The sequence below is a fragment of the Anomalospiza imberbis genome, unplaced genomic scaffold (assembly GCF_031753505.1).
Source record: "Anomalospiza imberbis isolate Cuckoo-Finch-1a 21T00152 unplaced genomic scaffold, ASM3175350v1 scaffold_48, whole genome shotgun sequence".
Taxonomy (NCBI): Eukaryota; Metazoa; Chordata; class Aves; order Passeriformes; family Viduidae; genus Anomalospiza; species Anomalospiza imberbis.
In genome coordinates this window covers 63971-83783 of record NW_027100088.1, presented here as the reverse complement: position 1 = coordinate 83783, position 19813 = coordinate 63971, and the positions used below count along the sequence as shown (strand labels likewise).

General features: G+C 57.8%; 3 protein-coding genes across 3 annotated transcripts; all 3 read right to left on the bottom strand.

The window, feature by feature from the left end:
• Nucleotides 1-1306: 1306 nt before the first annotated feature.
• On the bottom strand, nt 1307-2603 carry LOC137466957 (serine/threonine-protein kinase pim-1-like; the record flags this gene model as incomplete). Its single annotated transcript, XM_068178551.1, has 3 exons — nt 1307-1657; nt 1862-1912; nt 2181-2603. Coding segments are annotated over 3 exons (825 nt in total), but the record flags the coding sequence as incomplete, so codon positions are not given.
• A 12537-nt stretch (nt 2604-15140) lies between these two features.
• LOC137466956 (maestro heat-like repeat family member 5) lies at nt 15141-16814 on the bottom strand. Its single transcript, XM_068178550.1, has 4 exons — nt 16515-16814; nt 16226-16381; nt 15957-16058; nt 15141-15591 (listed from the first exon to the last, which is right to left on the bottom strand). The coding sequence occupies exons 1-4, from the start codon at nt 16680-16682 to the stop codon at nt 15478-15480; spliced, it is 540 nt and encodes a 179-aa protein (XP_068034651.1). The 5' UTR covers nt 16683-16814; the 3' UTR covers nt 15141-15477.
• Nucleotides 16815-16875: 61 nt separating this feature from the next.
• Nucleotides 16876-18863, bottom strand: LOC137466954 (maestro heat-like repeat-containing protein family member 9). Its single transcript, XM_068178549.1, has 5 exons — nt 18718-18863; nt 18248-18395; nt 17588-18002; nt 17199-17313; nt 16876-17026 (listed from the first exon to the last, which is right to left on the bottom strand). Exons 1-3 carry the CDS (start codon nt 18855-18857, stop codon nt 17706-17708), a joined length of 585 nt encoding a protein of 194 aa, XP_068034650.1. The 5' UTR covers nt 18858-18863; the 3' UTR covers nt 16876-17026; nt 17199-17313; nt 17588-17705.
• Nucleotides 18864-19813: the final 950 nt, after the last annotated feature.

Genomic DNA, 19813 nt, shown 5'->3' with positions numbered 1-19813 from the left:
AAGGGCTGCGTGTTCCCATCTGATGACTCCTGGGCAGTGACACAGGCAGGACAAAACCAGTCTGGTTGGCTTTGCCACTGATTGCCAGGACATGTGTGGAGCTGTTATCTGCCAGGCCCCTGGATCCAACTGTGCACGTGGATCTCTCCCATCTTCTAGGGCAGAAGACCACCCTGCACCCATGGATCACGGAAAAGCTCTTCTAAGGACGGCCTGTCCAAGGGCTGCATGGACAAACACCTCTTAATGAGATCCTGGCACTCTGGGGAAACAAACCAGAAATCACCAGTCAGTTGGAGAAGTTGCCCCCCTGTTCCCATGCCCAAGCCATGCTGGGTGTGCCCAGAGCTGGGCCTAAACTTCCCCATGGATTCTGTGTTTGGAGGAGAGCAGGAGAGCAGGACATGTGCCACCTCCTCAGCAGCTGCCAGAGCAGGATGCTCATGAGCTGCTACTGTCTCCCAGCACTGGTATTGCCCCCGTGGCCAGAGATGAGGACCCACCTTGAGAGAGCCGTCGTGGGAACAAGATCCGCCCCCAGATGATCTCCTGGCCCCTCCTGAATGGGTGCTTCCCCATGACCAGGTGGTACAGCAGGAGGCCCAGGGACCAGATCGTCGCTGCCTTGCCGTGGTAGCATTGGTGGTGGATCCACTCTGGTGGGCTGTAGGACAGGGTTCCTGTGGAACACAGAGTTCATCAGGGGGACGCTGCCGCTCCCAGAGCCTGGCCCCAGCACCCCATGGCATGTGGGGGCTGCCCCAGTGGCACACAGGGTGACTGCTGCCCTCTCACCAGCACCTGGGACTTGTGTACAGACTTGGGGCTGGAAAAGAAGCTACTGGTGTTGGAAGAGGGCAGCAGAAATCCTGGGAAGGCCCAACCATGACACACAAAAGCAAAACACACCCAGTGGTGGAGAAAGCCCGCTCTACTCCCCGCCTGCACACCCCCCCAAAAATGTTAACCAGTCAAGGCAAACAATGGGAGCAGAGCAGTCCAAGCCCTTCTCGCCTGCACACCAAACCATCCAGGGCAGGGGGTCAGACCCCCCTCTCTGCTACCCCCACTGGGGTTTTTGTCAGGCTGGCTGCCCCAGCTCCAGCCTTAGCCCAGGCCACAGTGGGTGCTGAAGGCTGTCGGCAGGGCTGGAGCTGGTCTCCCTCACACCCCCACCCAAATCAGCTTGGCTCCAGCATTAATCCCATCCTGGCTGCAATAGGGAGAGCCCCGGGGCTGCACCCCGGCTGGGCCATGAGATGCCCAGGAGCATCCCCCGGCAGGGCTCACCTGCAAATTGGGTGTAGGCTGTGTCTTGGAGGAAGGCACCACAGCCAAAGTCAATCAGTTTCAGCTGCCCGGTGGCCAGGTCGAGCAGGATGTTCTCAGGCTTGATGTCCCTGTGCAGGACCCCGCAGCTGGTGCAGTGCCGCACAGCCTCCAGCACCTGGCGGAACAGCCCCCGCGCCTCCTCCTCGGGCAGGAACCTCCGCTCCGCCAGGAAACCTGACAGCTCCTGGCACCGCTCCGGACGCTCCAGCACCAGCACGACGCTGTCAGGGAGCTCAAGCCACTCCAGGAGCTGAATGACACCAGTGCAGCCAGAGGACACCTTGTCCAGCAGCACGACCTCCAGGGGTGCGCTGGTGCCGTCGGGCTGCGGGAGGAGCGCGATGCCGTCAGTGGGGCTGAGGCTGTGCCAGGGCTGGGGAACCCCTCAGCCAGCCCGGGATGCTCTGCATGCCCCGCTCAGCCCATGCCCGCTCTCCCTGCAGGGCTCCTGGCGGCTCCCACCCTGCCGGGCCCCGGCTCCTCGCCAGCCGGCACGGCCCGGCTTCTGCTGCTGGCCCCGCTCACTCACCAGCTCGCCCCAGTGCCGGACGCGGTTCCGTGGCACCCTTTTGATGGCCACCTGCAAGCCAAGAGCAGCAGCAGGCTGAGCTCGCCACCCGCCCTGCCCAGCCCCATCCTCCTCCTCCCCCTCCTCCTCCCCCTCCTCCTCCTCCTCCTCCTCCTTCCCCTCCACCCGTCCTCCTCATCCTCCTTCCCTTCCTGCTTCTCCCCCTCATCCTTCCCTCCCCCTCCTCCTCCACCTCCTCCTCCTTCCCCCTCCTCCTCCTGCTAATCCTCCTCCTCCTCCGCCCCCTTCTCCTGCGCCCGCCGCCGGCCCCGCCGCTCACCGGGGCGCCGTCCGAGAGCCGCGTGGCTGCGAAGACGCTGCCGAAGCCGCCGCTGCCCAGCAGCGAACCCAGCCGGTACCGCTCCTGCAGGGCCTCCTCCTGCGCCTTCCCTGCGGGCGGGACGGGGCTGTCAGCGCTCGGCCCGGGGCCAGGAGCGGCCCCCGAGCGCTCCCCGAGCGCCCCGGGCCGGCCCTCCCCAGGCGTTCTGTCCCTGGAACGGGACAGCGGCGGCTCGGGGCCGACGGCCGCGCTGCCGAGCGGCGGAGCTCGGGCCGGGGAAGCCGCAGCGGGGGCGGCGGGAGCGGCCGTGCCGCGTGTGTCCTCCGCGGGGCCCGGGAGGAGCCGGGGCCGGGGCCGGGACTGGAGCCCACGTCGGGGCCGGGGCCGGGCTCGGGCCAGGCGGAGCCAGAGGGCGGCGATGCCGCCCCAGCCCCAGGCACTGATGCCCGCCCAGCAGCGCCACCGCCAGCACGACCAGAGCCGGGCGGAGACAAGACCCCGGCGGGACGGCCGGGGACGGGGACGGGAACGGGAACCGGGGCGGGGACGGGGCCGGTGACGGGCTGGGGACATGGCCCAGGCCAGCAGGGGAGAGGGAGACTGGGAGAGGTGGGGACACCGTGAAAGGGAGAGCAGGAAAGGGTGCGGGACGGGGGGGGAGGGAGAGGAGATGCGAGTGGGACTCGATAGAGTATCTGGTTTCTCTGCTGCCGCTGCTGCCGCTGCTGCTGCTACCGCCGCTGCTGCTGCTGCTGCCGCTACTGCTGCTGCAACTGAAGCTCCGGGGCCGTTTGTCCCCGTGTCCGTTTTTCCGTTGCCCGCTCGCCCCCGCACCCAGCCCCCTGCTCCCCGGGGGCAGCCCCTGAGCCTGTCCAAACACGGGAACTTTGCCCTGGTCAGCCCAGACCCAGAGTCTGGACTCCTACACAGGGGAACAGGAATCCTCTTGAGCGCTGCCATGCATTGTCCCCGCTGAGGATCAAACACTATTGGGGCACATTCCCTGAATGCAGAATTTGTACCTGACCCAGGCACTGCATTTACATCTCCAGCAATGATTAAAAAAAAAAAAAACCACAAAAAAAAAAAAAAAAAAAAAAAAAAACCCACCAAAAAAACAAACGGGGAAGTCAAACTGTGTGTAGCTCATGGTATTTTAGATTGTCTAAAATTCGCCAAGTCATAGATCTTAGAGATGAGATCTATTTGGATTAAGGGGATGGAGCAGTAGTGCAAGATGGAAAAGAGGAGCATAAAAATAAACAGAGAAAAACATCTTCAGTTGTTTCTTGCCATTTTCATTTCATTTCTTAAAAGCTGTTTCAGTTTTCCCAGAATCTTCTCCACACTCCTGTTTGCTCTTTCCAGGAACCTTTCCTGGAGAACGAGGTGCAGCTTCTGTCACAAGATGTGCCACCAGCTGCAGCTTCTCTAGGCTTTCCACACCTTGTGTGCAGCTCAACTCTTGCAGCACAGCAGGACAAATGTTTGAAGAACTTGACAGCTTGTTCTTTCTTTTCCTTGTGGGCTGGGCAGTTGTGCCATTGGTAAGGTTTTCATTGTTACTGTTCTGCCCTAAGAAACCATGACGGGCTACCAGGAATTGTCAGGGAATGCAAGCCTGACTGAATGCAGAGAAAGAATCTGCAGAGCCTGCAGCCAGAAATGGAGAGCTGTGTGATAATCATTGCAACATCCCCATGGGCATCTTGAAAGTGATCTAGAAGATGAAAATGCTCTGACAGAGGGAGTTTGTTTCTGAGTTCAGTGTAGAGGATTCCACATCTAGTGCATTGGTTCATAAATCAAGATTTCAATCAGTTCATGGAAAGCACCAGAACAAGCACTAGGACTGGGACACACTGGGAGCCACTAGAAATGTGCTGGGGGTAACTGGGACCACGCTGGGGGCAACTGGGGACAAGGGTGAGTGACTGGGGCCCTGCTGGGAGAGACTGGGATCGTACTGGGAGTGACTGGGACTATTTTAGGGGCAACTGGGAGAACTGGGAACTCACTGGATGGCTCTGGGAACATCGGGGACAGTGCTGGGGGCAAATTGTATCATAATGGGGAAGAACTGGGAGCAACTGGGCTCCTGCTGGGAGCAGCCCCAGGCCCCGGGAGCCCTGCACCCCTTTCCCGGCCATGCCGCCTTTCCAGCCCCCAGAGCCCCCTTCTCCTTCACCCAGAGACACCCTGGACCCCTATTCCTGCCTTTCCCAGTGCCCAGACCCTCCTTTACTCAACACCGAGGACACCCGGGACCCCTATTCCCAGCCAGCCCGGGTTTTCCCACCTTTTGCTGGGAATGGGGACACCGGGGACCCTTGGAGTCCCCTTTCCTGACGATAGTGACACAATTAAGCTCGCCCAAACTCCTCCTGGATCTCCCCTAAGCCCCCAGTGGGGATTCCTGGGAGTTCCCCTGTGTTCCCCCTTTCCCAGGACTTTGGGGGTCCCCCCGACCTGTCCGTGCACCCCCAGATTTCTTCCACAGCCCCCTGTGATGGTGGGGGTGGGGGCCGAGTGCTGGTGCCCCCCTGCCTGCAGCAGATCCAGCGGTGAGGGGAGTTTGGGGGGGTCCCTGAGCATTTGGGGTCCCCCGGGTCCCCCAGGATCTCCCAGGACACGCGGACGCTGCCTGTGCGCAGTGAGAAGGTTCATTCCCGGCTTGGGGTCCCAGCTCTGTCACCGGCATTGCCCAGGAAGCCCCAAACCTTCCTGGGAACCCCCAAACCTCCAGGACACCCCAACCTCCCCGGGACCCCAAAACCATCCCTGGGCCCTCCAAAAATTCCTCAAGACCGCAAAAACCCCACACAGACACCCCCCAAACCCTTCCAGGACATCCAAATTCCCACAAGACCTCCCAGCACACCCCAGACCCCCCTGAGAAGGTTCGTACCTGGCAGGGGGTCCCCATCTCTGTCACCGGCAGGTACCCCAAACCAGCCTTGGGTTCCCCCTGGGATTGCCCAATCCCCCCCTTTGGGAATCCTGAAAACCCCCCTGGGAACCCCCCAAAAATCCATCGGAACCCGAAAAACCCTGGAGATATACAAAACCCCCCCAGGAATCCATCATGAAATTTATACCCAGCACGGGGTCCCCATCACCATCATCGGCATCACCCGGGTACCCCCAGATACTCTCGGGACTCCCAAACCCTCCTGGGATCCCCAAACCCTCCCAGGTACCCCTAAATCCTCCCAGGACTCCCAACCCTCCCCGGGCTCCGCTGCCGGAATCAGCGGGAGTGGTGTTGGCCTCTTCAGGGGAGTTAGAGTGGGACCCGACCAGAGCGGGGGCCCTTAAACCCCAAAAATCCACCCTGGGGGGCAAAACATCCCCTACAGCGGCTTGGAGTGAGTCCCCCAGAAAAATGTCACTTAAAACCGTCATGATCGCCCCTGAAAAGGGGCTTGTGGGGCTGCGACCCCAGAAGCACCTGAAAATGGGGAGGAAAAAACACCCTTGGAGTAGTGAGGTCCCCCCAAAAATCCCTAAAAAGAGAAAAACTCCTCTTCAGAGGGGCCTGAAGACCCTTCAGGGCCCTCGAGGAGGGACAAGATCCCCTCCTCTGCTGGGGCCTCTCCGAGCCGGGAGCTCTCCCGTTGGCGGCTGCCCTCGGGGGAGCCCCGAACGACGGCGGCTCCTGGGCTGAGCCCCCCTCAGCCGGGGCTGTGGAGGGAACTGGGGGGGCTGGGACGGGGCCTGGGGGTCCTGGGGTGACCTGGGGGAGCCTCAGTGGGTCCCACCTCCCCCTGTGCCCCCTCTCCCACCCCCTTCCCATTGTTCCTCCCAAACCTCTGCTCCCCGCCGCTGGGTTTGGGGATGCTGCTACAAACACTCTGACCCACAGGGTGTCAGGTCGTGTTCTGACTCTGTCAGCAGTTTGGTTTTTTTGTTTGTTTGTATTATTGCAGTTATCTTTTGAATTTTCCTAGTAAAGAACTGTTATCCCTATTCCCATATCTTTGCCTGAGAGCCTTTTAATTTCAAAATTATAATAATTTGGAGGGAGGGGGTTTACATTTTCCATTTCCAGGAAGGCTCCTGCCTTCCTTAGCAGACACCTGTCTTTTCAAACCAAGACAGATTTTGGTGCCCAACCTGCAGCACGAGGGCATCGAGAGGAAAAGGGAATAACAGTTCTTGAGTAATCTAATTTTTGTGTGCTGCTCTGGAAACCTCGTTAAGCGACACCATGTGGTCCAGCTTACCCTGGTTTGGGTAGCAGCACATGGTTGTGGCTGTGCCAGTTCCCCACCGACCTCCAGCCCTGGGAACTTGGAGCAAGCAGAAACCACAACTTTGCAAATGCTACCTGTGCCTGAAGCAAATGGAAAGAGAACTGGGGTGTGAAAAATAAAGCTTGTTTATTTTCAGAAAAACAGCAAAGAAAACACAGAACACATTTACATTGTAAGAATATTTGTAACAACAACTATCTATGGAACATATATACCCAAGAACATATCTAACAAAAGTCTATGAAACGTATTTACAGAAGACAAAAAGAAGCCCTAAAACCTATAGCCTAAAGACAACAACAAACTCTACAACGTATGTACAAAAGGGTGGCATCTCTGTCCAGGATCTCCATCATCCCTGAGGGAAAGCAAGAGGCACAGTCACTCCAATCAGGCAGAGAGGGCTCTTCCATGTGCCCCCAGGCTGGCCCAGCAAGCGCAGCACAGGCTGGGGATGGCCACCAGAACCCAATGCACCGGGTCCCACATCCCTGAGCAGGGACCACCCAGCCCAGTCCCAGCCTGGCAGCAGGGGACCCGCTCTGCCTGTGGGGACCACATGCCTGTCCTGCTGCTGGTATTGCTCTTCATCCCAAGATCATGGCCTCTTCCTCATCTTTCTCATGAATGTCCATGTCCTCAAGGTACTCTTCCATTTCCACGTCCATCTCCTCTTCCACATCTACCTCCATCTCTTCTTCACCAGTCTCTTCTCCATCCACTTCCATCTCCTCCTCTGTATCCATCTGCATGTCCACCTCCATCTCTTCCTCTCCAGTCTCTTCTCCATCCACTTCCATCTCCTCCTCTGTATCCATCTGCATGTCCACCTCCATCGCATTGTCTCCACTCTCTTCTCCATCCACTTCCATCTCCTCCTCTGTATCAATCTCCATGTCCACCTCCATCTCGTCCTCTCTCTCGGTGACAGCCTGCAGAGGTAGCAACACCTCAGAGTGGGGTCCCTGTCCCACCCCATCCCCACAGAACTCCAGCCCAGCCGGGCAGCTGGGGGGGGGTCCACCTCCATGGAATGGCACTGTACCTTCCTCAGGACAAATGTGAGCATCCTGCAGGGACGGATGACAAAATCCAGGCAACAGAGAGCTTTCAGGACTGATGGGAGTATCAGGGCGCAGGTGACGAGAAGAGTGACAGGGAACATGGTGAAGGGTGAGCTGGCACGAGGGCTGGCACAGGGTGGGCTGACACAAGGGCCAGTGGTTGTGTTGTGCTCTTTGCTGGACGCTGGAAGTTCCTGCTGGAACATCACATCTGTGACATCACAGTGGATCTAAAGAGCATCTTGTTCCGAGCTGAGCAATCTTCCCCAGCCCATGCTGCTCACAGCCCTGTTGCCAAGGATGGGGCATCCACAGCCTGGGCCAGTGCCTCAGCAGCCTCCGTGTAAAAGAGCAGCTCCCTCAGATCCAACTTCAATCAGCCTCCTGCAGTTGAAAGCCATCCCCCCTTGTCCTGTTGCCACGGGCCCGGCTGAACACTGTCCCCGTCTTTCCTGTGGGACCCTTCCAGTCCTGCAGAGCTGCAGGGAGGCCTCCCCAGTGTCTCCTGTTTCCAGGCTGAGCATCCCCAGCCCCACTTGGACAGCAGTCAGGTAGATCAGGGGGAGTCAAGGCTGAAGTCAAACAGCATCAGGAACTGAGAGGTGGAAGCTTTAGGCCCAGGTTTGCCTCTGTAATAACAGTGGAGGGGAAGATGGTGGGACACTGGCTCTGTTCTAACCGCTGATTATTTTCTTTTTTTTTTTTTTCTTCTTTTCTGTCATGCTGATGCAGGTGTTGCTGTTTGCAAGGAAGCTTGGCACAATATCCATTGTCTTCTCCATTTGTGAAACACCGAGCAGAGTCTGGGCAGGCTGATGATGCAGAGCAAAACCTGCAAATACACCGGTGATCCTGAGCCTGGAGGATGCAGCTAAACCCGGCCAAAAATAATTTCTGGAAAGTCAAGCCTGGTTTACATTTTCTTGAGTTTGGCTATTCCTGAACCGGGGAAGGGGGTTTAAGGGGAGGTGATACCACAGGGGTTCCCCTCCCCCGTTTTTGGGGGGTCTCCCATGGTGCCCCCTCCCCAAAAAGCTCCGTGGGCCCCCTGAAGTGGCTCCTGTTCCACCAGCTGGTGCCCCCTGATCCAGGACTGCCCCCGGTGAGTCTGGGGGCTCTGGGGGGATTCTGGGGGGATTTTGGTAGCATTTTTGGGCATTGGGGGACTTTGTTGGTAACTTAGGGGGAATTACTGGATTTTGGAGAGAATTACTGGCTTTGGGGGGTTATGGGACTTTGCAGGGTTTTGTGGAATTGAGGATTTCGATGATTTTTTTAGGGTTTTCTGGGGTTTTTTTGGGGGGGTTTACTGAAATTTTTGGGAGTTTTTTTTAATTTTGGTGGGTTCCACTGGGATTTTGTGGGATTCTTTGGTGTTTTGGAGGTTTTTATTGGGATTTTGGGGGGATTTTGGGGGGTTTTAGTGGAATTTTGGGGGGCTTTGGAGTTGTCCCAGGGTGTGGGGAAGGGCTGAGAGGCACCAACATCTGGTTTAAACCCCTGAAAGTCCCAATAAACCCCATGAAATCGCAATTAAATTTCACAAATTCCCATTAAAACACCCTCGAATCCCAATAAAAGCCCACAAAATCCCAATTAAACCCCACAAATCCCCCCAAAAATGTCTCCAAAACCACATGAAGCCCCACAGAATCCTCAGGAGACCCAAAGAAATCTTGGCAACACCCAAAAAAACCCACAAAACCCCCCGCAAAATCCCCGCTAAAATTCCTAACAAACCCAAATCCCCAAAGAATCCCACTAAATGCCCCCACAATTCCAATAAAATGCCTCCAAATCCCCTAAACATTCCAATAGAACACAGAAATAATTCCAGAGGATCCCACAAAATCCCCACAAAATCCCAGTAAAACCTTCCAAAAGTCAAAAGAAAACAGAAAAAATTTCAATTAGCTCCAAATACCCCCAGGAAAACAACTTCCCCCTCAAAGCACCAATAAAACCCCTCAAAACCAAACTCCCCAAAATTCCCCAACTGCCTCCAAACCCAGTAATTCTCCCCAGAAACCCCAATAATTCCCTGTAAACTCCCAACACAATTCCCCAAAGCCCAAAAAAGCCCCAAATGCCCAAACCCCTCCCGAGCCCTCCCTGGTCCCTCCCGGTCCCGCCCAGGCCCGTCCGGGGCCGCGGCCAAAACTGCCCGGAGCGGACGCGGAGGTCCCGGAGCCACCCCGGAGCCGATCCCGGGCTCGGCCTCGGGCTCGGCCCCTTTGGGGGATTTTGGGCCGAACCGGGCAGGTTTCGGGTGGGCTTCAGATCCCTTGCGGGGATCCCGAGCCTTTTCGGGTGGATTTTCAGCCCCTGTGGCTGATTTGAGGCCGAATCTGGTGGGGTTTAGGGGGGATTTCAGACCCCTTTGGGTGATTTTAGGTCCATATGGGTGAATCTTAATCTTGTGTGCATGATTTTAGGTCCCTTTTTTGTGATTTAGGGTCCATTTAAGTAGTTTTTTTTTGCTTCTTTGGGCAATTTTAGGTCAAACCAAGCCATTAAGGTGATTTTAGGCCAAAGCAGGTACTTTCAGGGTGGATTTTAGCTGCATTTGAGGGATTTAAGGGTGATTTTAAGCCATTTCATGTGTCTTTTAAAACGTTTGAGGCAATTTTAGACCCCATTGTTTGGATTTTAGAGCCCTTTGGATACTTTTAATACCATTTGGCTGATGTCAGGCCGAACCATGTGGATGTAGGTTGCATTTGATGCCCTTTTGGGTGATTTTAAACCAAACCGGGCTTTTTTAGGACAGCGTGTCCCCTTGGCCCCGCTCCTTTCCCCTCACGGTTCTGCCCTTTCCTCGCTCCTTTCCCCTCATGGTTCAGGATCCCGGAGCGGGGCAGGAGGAGGAGGGAGGGAGGAAGAGGCGCAGCGGCAGCAGGGAGCAGCCGGAGGAGAGGAGAGAAGGAATCGCGTGGCCCTGGCGCTGCCTGAGCTCGCAGCACCCCGGGAGCATCGCCCCCATCCCGCAGGTGCCCGGGGAGGGGGAGCTCGGCCCAAATATCCTGGGGCTGCCTGGGTTTGGGGTTTTTTGCAGGGGATATTTGGAGCTGGCAGGGCTCCAAAGATCAGCCGTGGCGGGCCTTAGGGGGACATCATGGGGTCTTGAAGTCGGGAGCGGCTACACCCGGTATGAGACCTGTCACTCCCAGTATGAGCCTGGTTAAGGTCTTTCAGCTCCTGCCAAAGGTCTGACAGCTCCTAGTGAAGGTCTGACAGCTTCTGCTGAAGGTGTGACACTTCCTGGTGAAGGTCTGACAGCTCCTGTGAAGGTGTGACAGCTCCTAGTGAAGGTCTGACAGCTCCTGGTGAAGTTATGAAACCTCCTAGTGAAGGTTGGACAGCTTCTGGTAAAAATCTGACAGCTCCTGCTGGAGGTCTGACAGCTCTTGCTGAAGCTGTGACAGCTCCTTCTGAAGGTGTGACGGCTCATCCTGGTGGTCTGACAGCTCCTGGTGAAGGTCTGACAGCTCCTACTGAAGGTCTGACAGCTCCTGCTGAAGGTCTGACAGCTCTTTCTGAAGGTGTGACAGCTCCTGGTGAAAGACTGAAAGCTCCTCTTGAAGGTCTGGCAGCTTCTGCTGAAGGTGTGACAGCTCCTGGTGAAGGTCTGACAGCTCCTCCTAAATTCTGACCATTCCTGCCAAAGGTCTGACAACTCCTGCTGAAGGTCTGACAGCTCCTACTGAAGGTCTGACAGCTCCTGCTGAATTTGTGACAGCTCCTAGTGAAGGTGTGACAGCTCCTGGTTAAGGTGTGACAGGTCCTGCTGAAAGTGTGACAGCTCCTTCTGAAGGTCTGGCAGCTTCTGGTGAAGGTGTGACAGCTCCTGGTGAAGTTCTGACGGCTCCTGGTGAACATGTGAAAACTCCTGGTGAAGGTCTGACAGCTCCTGCTGAAGGTCTGACACCTCCTGGTGAATGTTCGACAGCTCCTGCTGAAGGTGTGACAGCTCCTGGTGAAAGTGTGACATCTCCAGGTGAATGTTTGACAGCTCCTGCTGAAGGTGTGACAGCTCCTGGTGAAAGTGTGACATCTCCAGGTGAATGTTTGACAGCTCCTGCTGAAGGTGTGACAGCTCCTGCTGGAGGTCTGACAGCTCCTTCTGATAATCTGACAGCTCCTTCTGAAGGTGTGACAGCTCCTGGTGAAGGTGGGACAACTCCTAGTGAGGTTGAGACAGCTCCTGCCGAAGTTCTGACAGCTCCTGCTGTCGGTCTGACAGGTCTTGTTTAGGTCTGATAGCTCCTCCTGAAGGTCAGAGAGCTCCTGCTGAAGGTGTGATAGCTTCTGGTGAAGGTCTGACATCTCCTGGTGAAGGTGTGACAGCTCCTGCTGGAGGTGTGACAGGTCTTGGTGAAGGTCTGACAGCTCCTGCTGAAGCTGTGACAGCTCCAGGTGAAGGTGTGACAGCTCCTAGTGAAGGTCTGACAGCTCCTGCTGAAGGTCGGAGAGCTCCTTTGAAGGTCTGACAGCTCCTGGTGAGTGTCTGACAGCTTCTGGTGAAGGTCTGACAGCTCTCAGAGCGTCAAATTTACGTGGCTAGAGGGTGGTGTGCAGAAAGGAGACAGAGGAGTCCTGTAAAAGTCCCTTGATTGGCATAAAGGGAGAGCGTGCATCAGGCGTGTGTCCAACGCAGTCTCCCAATCACTTGGATCAAGTAGCCTTCTTTTCTTCTTTCCCGGCTGCATTTTCTTTCATTCCCTTTCCCCCTTGGCTGAGCTACTTGGAAGGTACTCGGGACTTCCCGATCTGCCCATCATGTCCCCCTCATTACGTGCCCTCTATAAAACACACGATCCACGATCATTTCAACTAGCTAAATCAATTGATATTTTTAGTGAGCTTTACTGATTGACATGGACTGCTCCTCAGCCAAGGCCATGCTAAACTCCTGAACTTAGGGAAGAAGAACAAAGACTTTATAGGGTTGTGAGAGACGAGGTGACATTTTGCTGAAGCCAAAAGATTATTCAGCTAAAGAATGAAAGCTGTTGGTTCTATGTGTTGTTGTTTGTGGTTTGGATATGTTCTGGTTGGTTTGTTGGGTGTTGCTGGAGAGGGGCGGGGTTGAAGCCCTGACTAAAAAGGAATTCAGATGATGGGGGAGTAGACAGAAAAGCAGGTGGTCAGGAGAGAATGGAAGTGCCCCAGTACCGAGCCAATGGGAAAGGGGACAGGGACTGCCCCAGCCGGGAAATGCCCGAAAATTTTCCACTTTGTTGGAAGGTGTGTGTGTTCTGCTCTCGGGAGGGACATGCAAATTCGGCTCGGCTGAATCGGTATGAATGAACAGTTGTTGCCCTCATTTTTAAAAGTGTTAAGTTTTCTTTTATAGTTCTTTTGAAAGTTTTAAAGTTCTCATAAAACTTCCTTAGCCTTCTGATAATGTTTACATATTTCTACTAAAGTTCTCATGCACTGTTCATGTAAATAACGATTGTTTTACATTCTTCTTTGTGGGAGGAGAAAATTAATACTGCCACTTTTAGAATTCTACATATTGCAAAGTCAGAAATAAAATTAACTCTTTTTCTCTCTTGAACTCATCAAGCTTCTGTGTACTCCTTTGGTGCCAAATAGCAACAAAGTTTCTTTTTGCTTTGAAGACTTTGTCCCCATTTAATTGTGTCAAAAAGCCTGTTCATTTCTAACAGGATTATAAATATTAAGTTCTTCACCCAGGGCAGATTTAAAGCCCAAACTCCCATGTCACGTCCCCCAGACTTCCGGAACATCGCCAGAGCTCCCCCAAACCCTCCTGTCAGCCCCTGGAAACGCCCCAGAGACCTCCCAACCCCTGTTTCAACCCCGCAGCTGTCTGTAACTCCCCCAAAGACCCCACCCCAGCTGCCCATAACTTCCCCAAAGCCCCCCCAAGCCCCATATCACATTCCCTGACCTCAAACAAACCCTTATTCTCCCCCCTGCCCCCTGCAATTTCACTCACACACGGCCATGGCCTGAGGGGACACGCTGGTGGTCTTCAGGTGGGAGCTGGCCAGGGCATCCTGACCAAAGACCTGCGGAGCTTCAGCCTTTGCAGGGGAGGCTGGCAGCAGCTGCACCCTCAAAACAGCCCCTGCAGCCCCCTCAGCCATGCAGCTGCACTGCTGGATGACTGGCTCTACGTGTCTGGAGGTGCAGGGGGGGCTCTGGGCATCCTAGGGTGGGCTGGTGGGATTTTCAAGAGGCTACAGGGCCAAGGGGCCTGGAGGATCTGGAAGTGCTGGGGGAATTTGGGGAAAGGGGAGGTTGGAGGGTTTTGGGGAGCTGTGTCATGACTGGCTCCATGTGTTTGGAAGTGGGAAGGCGTATCAGGGGGTCCGGGGCAATTTCTCGGGGGGCTTTGCAGGGACTATAGTGGCTGGAGGAGCTTCAGGGCATCTTGGGGGTGTGGGAGCATTTTGGAATGAGAGGGGATACGGGAGGGCTGGGGGGCAACGTGTTCTATGTCTTTAGAAGTGGGGAGGGGACTGGGGGCTGATTTTGGAGCCTCCACTGATTACTGGGTGCCCCCCTCCAGCAAAGGGCCAAGGCTGTTTTCTCCTCCCATCTGGGAGGGGGGGTGAGCTTTGAGGATCCCATCTTCAGTCGGGGGGGTCCCTTTGTCACTGAAACTGTGTGAAAATGAAACATCTCCAACAGCAAATTCAGGGTTAGAGAATCAAAGGCGTTACTTTATACTGGTCAGGACGTGCAACAGAAATCATTGCATCTACACATTGCCCGGGTGTGCAGCCAGCAACACACGGGCAGGAGGACACAGATGGCGCTTCCTGGCTGGGAGAGGGCTTGTGGCCATCTCCAGGCACCGGTCTGACAGGGATCCCTGCAGCTCCAGCCCTGCACAGCCACTCTGTCGCCAGCACAAAGGCTTCAGCAGAACCAGCAAAGGCCAAGGGGCTACTTTTCCCTTCCCCACTGCTGGCCTGGGCCGCTTGCTGAGCACAAGGACCCGTTTTCCCCTCTACCCCTGTGCTCTGCAGACCCTGGGCAGCAAATGAAAGATCCTGGGAGTCTGTCTATTACAACATATCCTACATTTATATGCTAAGGAAAAAGGAAAATAAGGAAAGAACAATGTTGAACAAATCAAACATTGCTTCTGGCTCAGGTGACCCCAGCAGACAGAGCTTCTGGGATCAGCTCTCTGCAGAGCTCCAGCAGTGCAGCCAGCTGAGCCCTGAGAGACGAGGCCGTGTCCTCCATGCCCTGTGGAGCTGATCATGCAGGCTGTCGAAGATGGAATATCGAGCTCTCTCTACTGCCTGGAGGACGTACAGTGTTTGAATTGCCAGGCTTCCGACGGCGACGCTGATGTCATCTGCCATGCCTTCAAGGGCTGAAAGAGAGAGGAACAGAGCCATGGTCAGTTCCCGGATCTGAGGGGACCCGAGGAGACCCCCGTTCCAGGGCCGTGCCAGCCGGCTCTAGCCATGGCCAGCAGGGAGCAGGGACCAACAGGATCAGCCCGAAGCTGCTGGCCACGAATCCCCCAGGTGGCCCTGACGTCTCTGTGTGCTCTGCCCACACCGCCCCTCGTCCGCACAGGGAGCAGAGCCCTCGGCAGCCGGGGCAGGGCTTGCAGCTCCCCCGCCAGCCCCCGCTGACAGCCCGCTGCCCTCACTCACCCTCACAGATGAGCTGGAGCTCTTCCTTCTTCCCCCTGAGGTGCTGCCCGGCCATCCCTGTGAACACAGAGCCTGTCACGGCCCAGCGGCACAGCTCCCTGCCAGCGGCGCTGCCAGCCCTGTGGCCACACGGCCTCCTGGCCCGGCAGGGCTCAGCCCGGGCCCTTGCCGCACGCTGCCGGCCCAGGGCACGGCTGCGAGAGGGCGGCAGCAGCGCCGAGGCCAGGCGGGGCTCCACGGCGCCGGGCCCGGATGGCGCTGCCGGGGCAGCAGCCGGGGCTGGGGCCGAGCTGCGGCGGGGCGGGGAGGGAAGGGGAGCCCGGGCTCACGGCTCACCGATGAACCTGATGGCCTCCTCTCGCAGGGACTGCTGCGGGCTGTCCAGGTACTGCAGGGCCCGGCGCAGGTGCTCGGCCGCTCGGCTCCTGTCGTCGGCCAGCTGCAGAGAGCGGCAGGAGGGAAGGGTTGGCGCGGGCTCAGCCCCTGTGCCGGGCGCTCCCTGCGCCCAGCCCCGGCCTCCCCTGCCCGCACAGCCCTGAGGCGCGGCCAGCAGCCGCGGGCGCCGGGCTCTGGAGGGGGCAGAGGGGCGGCTGCTGCCCCGGGAGCCGCGGCGCCGCCCCGCCCCGCGGCCCCGCCGGGCCGGGGCTCCATCGGCCCCGGCTCGGGCCCACGGGAGCCTGGAGAAGAGCCCGCGCAGCCTCTGGGTGCAGCAGCGGGCAGGGGCACAGCTGCCAGCCCACACACTGAGCACCGCGCTCAGGGGGCTTCTCCAGCCTGAGGCTGGCACTTCCAGGCCATCCTTACCAGGCACTCGGTGAACTTCCACAGCTTCTTGTTCTTCACCAGTTTTTGAAGATCCCTCCTCTTCAGGAACTCAGCCACACAAAGCAGCGTTTCCTGAGAAACCTGGAGAGCAGCAGAGATGCGGAGATGGCCCCACAGCCCAGGGCGCAGGACCTGTGTCCCTGTGTCCCTGTGCCAAGGCCTGGGGGAGGCTGCAGCCCACGAGGCGCTAGGGCAGGAGGCAGCTGAGCCCCCTCCCAGGGGGACAGCAGCAGCCCATGAGTCCTCACCTGTGCCACATGCTGATTCTCATCATGGCAGTGGAAGAAGAGTGGCAGCAGGCTCTGGCGCACGTGTGTCTTCAGGGCCTTTTCTTCCTTTTCCAGTGGAAGAGACACCAATGTTTGGAAGAGCAGTATGGAGAGCAGCTGCACATGGCTATTGTCCTGTATGAAAGGAAGAAAAAAAGACCTCAGCATCGGCTGCACGGGGCTCAGCTTGGCTCAGGCCTGCAAATCCACAGGGCACAAAGTGTCCAGGCAGCAGTCAGTGGCCGTGGCTGGGGGCAGCGAGCCTTACGTGGTCAAAGAGTGGCAGGAGCGCCTCAACCAGCTGCAGTGCGATGGGGCTGGGTATCAGCATGGCCTTGTCCCAGAAGATAAAGCTGAGGAGCCTGACTGTCATGCTGACTATCTCTCCATCTGCGTCCCACAGGAGCTCCACAAGACTTTCAGTCAGGCTCCACATTTTTTCGCTCTGTGCGGAACACAAGTTTGTGAAACGCCATCCTGCTGCCGCAGGGCCTAGAGGCCAAAGGGCTGTTCCGAAGCACTTGGGCAGTTGAACCAGGAGGCAGGAGAGCTGGGAGCAGCTGCCCCAGCGCCCAAAGCCCAGCCAAGCCCAAGCGACTGCATTCCCAAGCGCAGCCTCAGCCGCTGCCCCCTTCTCACCATCAAGGGATCATCGATGAGCACAAGAAGGGCCCTGAGCGCCAGGCGACGCCTCTCCCTGCACTCGCTCCGCAGGTGCCTTGACAAGATTTGCAGGATTCTCTTAGCACCGCGTTCACTCAAGTTCAGGCACTCAAGAACCTGAAAGGCACAGGGCAGTGACAGGGGACCTGGCCGGCAAGAGCCCGGAAAAGCACAGGGCTGGGCCCAGGCAGCAGCGCAGGGCGCGGGCACCGTCCCAGGCAGCTGCGGCTACGAGAGGGCAGAGAGCTGGGAGGCAGCTGAGCGAGGCAGCGCTGGCCATCAGGCTCACCTCCACAAGGAACGCCAGGGCGGGCAGTTCCCAGCGTGGCTCCTGTGTGCTGAGCAGCCGGAGCAGGTCGCGAGCGATCCTTGAGCACAAGGGGATGGAGACACAGGACATCTCCCTGGCAGGAGAAAAAGAAACCAAGACTTTGGGCCGGGGGACAAACCTCTCCCAGGACTGACTCACAGAGGTCTGGCCTTTCCCCAGCATCCTGTAAGGGCCCTGGGCTATTTGGGAGGTGGCTCCTTGTTGGCACCCTCCTCTCCCAGCCTTTTCCAGTCGGCTTGGCTGTTCCTCGGTGACAAGGCCCTCTGGCCCACGACCACGGGGACTGTGTGGGGCACCCTGGGCACTGAGCACAAATGTCAGAGGCAGTGGGGAGAAGGGGGTCTCACCTGGCCAGCAGACCCACGGCATAGTGGTGGGTGTCAGCACACAGCAGCGTGTCCCAGCCACACTTGCGTTCTATTGCCACCACCACATCCTCGTGCTGCATTTGGCAGAGCAGGGACTTCAGGGTCCGCACTGCAAACCTGCATGCAGAGCAAAGCCCAGGTCACGCTGGGAGCACTGGCTCCTGCCCTGGGCACCTGGCAGGGACAGGAGGACTGGCATGGAGCACCTGTTGGGGTTGGTGGCAAGGCCGTATTGCTTCTGGCATCCCTTCCAGAAGGTATCGACCTCTGCTGGCACATCCAACGTGCTGAAGAACACTTGGAAGAGCAGATGCACAAAGAGGCGGGGGAAATACACGGTCACTACATGTGGGACACAGGGCATCTGGAGGATCTTCCACATCACCACAGTTGCCTGCAAAGGACAGAGCAGCCCGAGACAGTGCTCAGTGCCGAGGTGTCCGTGTGGCAGGGCCCGAGCATGGGAGGGAGAGGCCCGGAGAGACACAGGGGGAGCACCGGGCCTGGTGGCCCTGAAGCTGCCCCGAGGCCAGGTTTCAGCCCAGCGCCTGAGGCAGGGAGATGCAGTGGGGGAAGGAGGATGCAGAGCTGCTGGACAGGTGGCCTTGGGGCCAGCAAAGGCCAGTGTCAGAAACTCACAGCCAGGACAAAGACACCCGTTTTGTCCCCATCGGAGGTGCACGTGCTGTGCTCTGGCCAGCTCCCCAGCACATCGAGGAGTATCAGCTGCGCCGGCTCCGCAGTCCTGGGCGAGCACATGATGCTCTTCCACATGGTCAAAGCAGCTCTGTGGGGTCAGAGCTCTGTCTCAGAGGAGTCTGGGACACAGCACCGTGGCCTGGGCGGCAGCGGGGAGCTGAGCTGGCTGCCAGCCCTGCCTCTGCCCACTGCCCCTCGCCAGCAGCACCCAGACAGCCCAGCCCTGTGGGGACAGGTCCCTGAGGGCCAGCGAGGAAGCATGGCAGAAGGCTCGGGGGCTGACGTGCCAGGGCTGGCAAAGGGAGCAGCCAGAGGGCCCTGGAACTCTCTGTTGGTCAGACACCTGGGACAGGCTGTATAGGCTGATGGGCTGGGGAGCCCTGAGCCCTCTGGGCAGGTGGGCCCCATACCTGTCACAGGATGGGGCCACACGCAGGAGCGTCATTACTACGTCAGCAGGCTGCTCTTTGGTGAGATCCAGCAGGGCCCTGTTCAGCCTGTGCTCAGCAAACTGATTGGCCATGAGCCACTGGTGGATGTACCTCACCATGGCAGGCACCTGGAGAAGGCACGGGGAGACTTGGAAAGCTGCCAGAGGGAGGAATGTCCCCAGCTTCCCCAGAGAAGTGCTTCCCTTGCCACCCCACTGCCATGGCCCTCAAAGCCAGGGATGTTCCACAGAATGCTCCAAGCGCGGTGCTCGGCTGAGCAGTGACAGCAGGCCCAGCCCAGGTGGGGATGGCTGCAGGTACCTGCGCTGTTCTGCGGAAGAGGCCAGGGGTGCGTTCCTGCTCTTGTGTGTGCTGCACAGCTGCATCTGGCAAAGAGCGAGCGCAGCCTGAGCTGAGGGGCTGCGGGCGAGGCCGGAGAACACAGCCCAGCCCTGCGCTCCCCAGGTAGGAACAGCCCCGGGATGTCCCAAGGGATGGAGCACGGCTCTGGGGTGTCTGTCCTGGCCCCTATTCCGTCCTGTCCATGGGCATGTCCCCAGGGGATGGGATGGGATGGGATGGGATGGGATGGGATGGGATGGGATGGGATGGGATGGGATGGGATGGGATGCAATGGGATGCAATAGGATGCAATGGGGTGGGATGTGGCCAAGCTGGCTGCAGCCACCAGCCCTGCAGCCCAGCAGCCCAGCTCTGCCACTCACCCTCCTGCAGAGGCTTGAACCGCACCACCTCTTCAGTCTCCTGTGCTGGGCCAGCTCCAGGGCCTTCTTCCTCTTCCTCCACCCAGGCCAGCTTGGGCACTCTCGGGGATCTCTGCTCCATGTCAGTGACTGGATTTGTGACGACTCACAGGAGAGATGTCTCAGAAATCTCCGAGTCAGCAAGGCCTGCAGTCGTGCCTGGAAGGCACCTTCAAGAGAGAAGCCTCAGGAAGGCTACAGGACAGCAAGTCCTGCACTCTGGTCTCGAGGGCTCCTTGCCACAAGGACAGGAGACTCCTGTCAAGGATTGTGGTCTGGCCTCGAGGGCACTGGTGGCAGGGATGGGAGAT

Coding starts and splice junctions, on each gene's coding strand:
- LOC137466956 (XM_068178550.1), bottom strand. CDS start 16,682: ATGTGGAGCCTGACTGAAAGTCTTGTGGAGCTCCTGTGGGACGCAGAT. Junction 16,382..16,514: donor TCCTGCCACTCTTTGACCAC/GTAAGGCTCGCT, acceptor CCTTTCATACAG/GACAATAGCCATGTGCAGCT. Junction 16,059..16,225: donor AGAATCAGCATGTGGCACAG/GTGAGGACTCAT, acceptor GCTGCTCTCCAG/GTTTCTCAGGAAACGCTGCT.
- LOC137466954 (XM_068178549.1), bottom strand. CDS start 18,857: ATGGTGAGGTACATCCACCAGTGGCTCATGGCCAATCAGTTTGCTGAG. Junction 18,396..18,717: donor GTGGCCCCATCCTGTGACAG/GTATGGGGCCCA, acceptor CTGACCCCACAG/AGCTGCTTTGACCATGTGGA. Junction 18,003..18,247: donor CGGGTGTCTTTGTCCTGGCT/GTGAGTTTCTGA, acceptor TGTCCTTTGCAG/GCAACTGTGGTGATGTGGAA.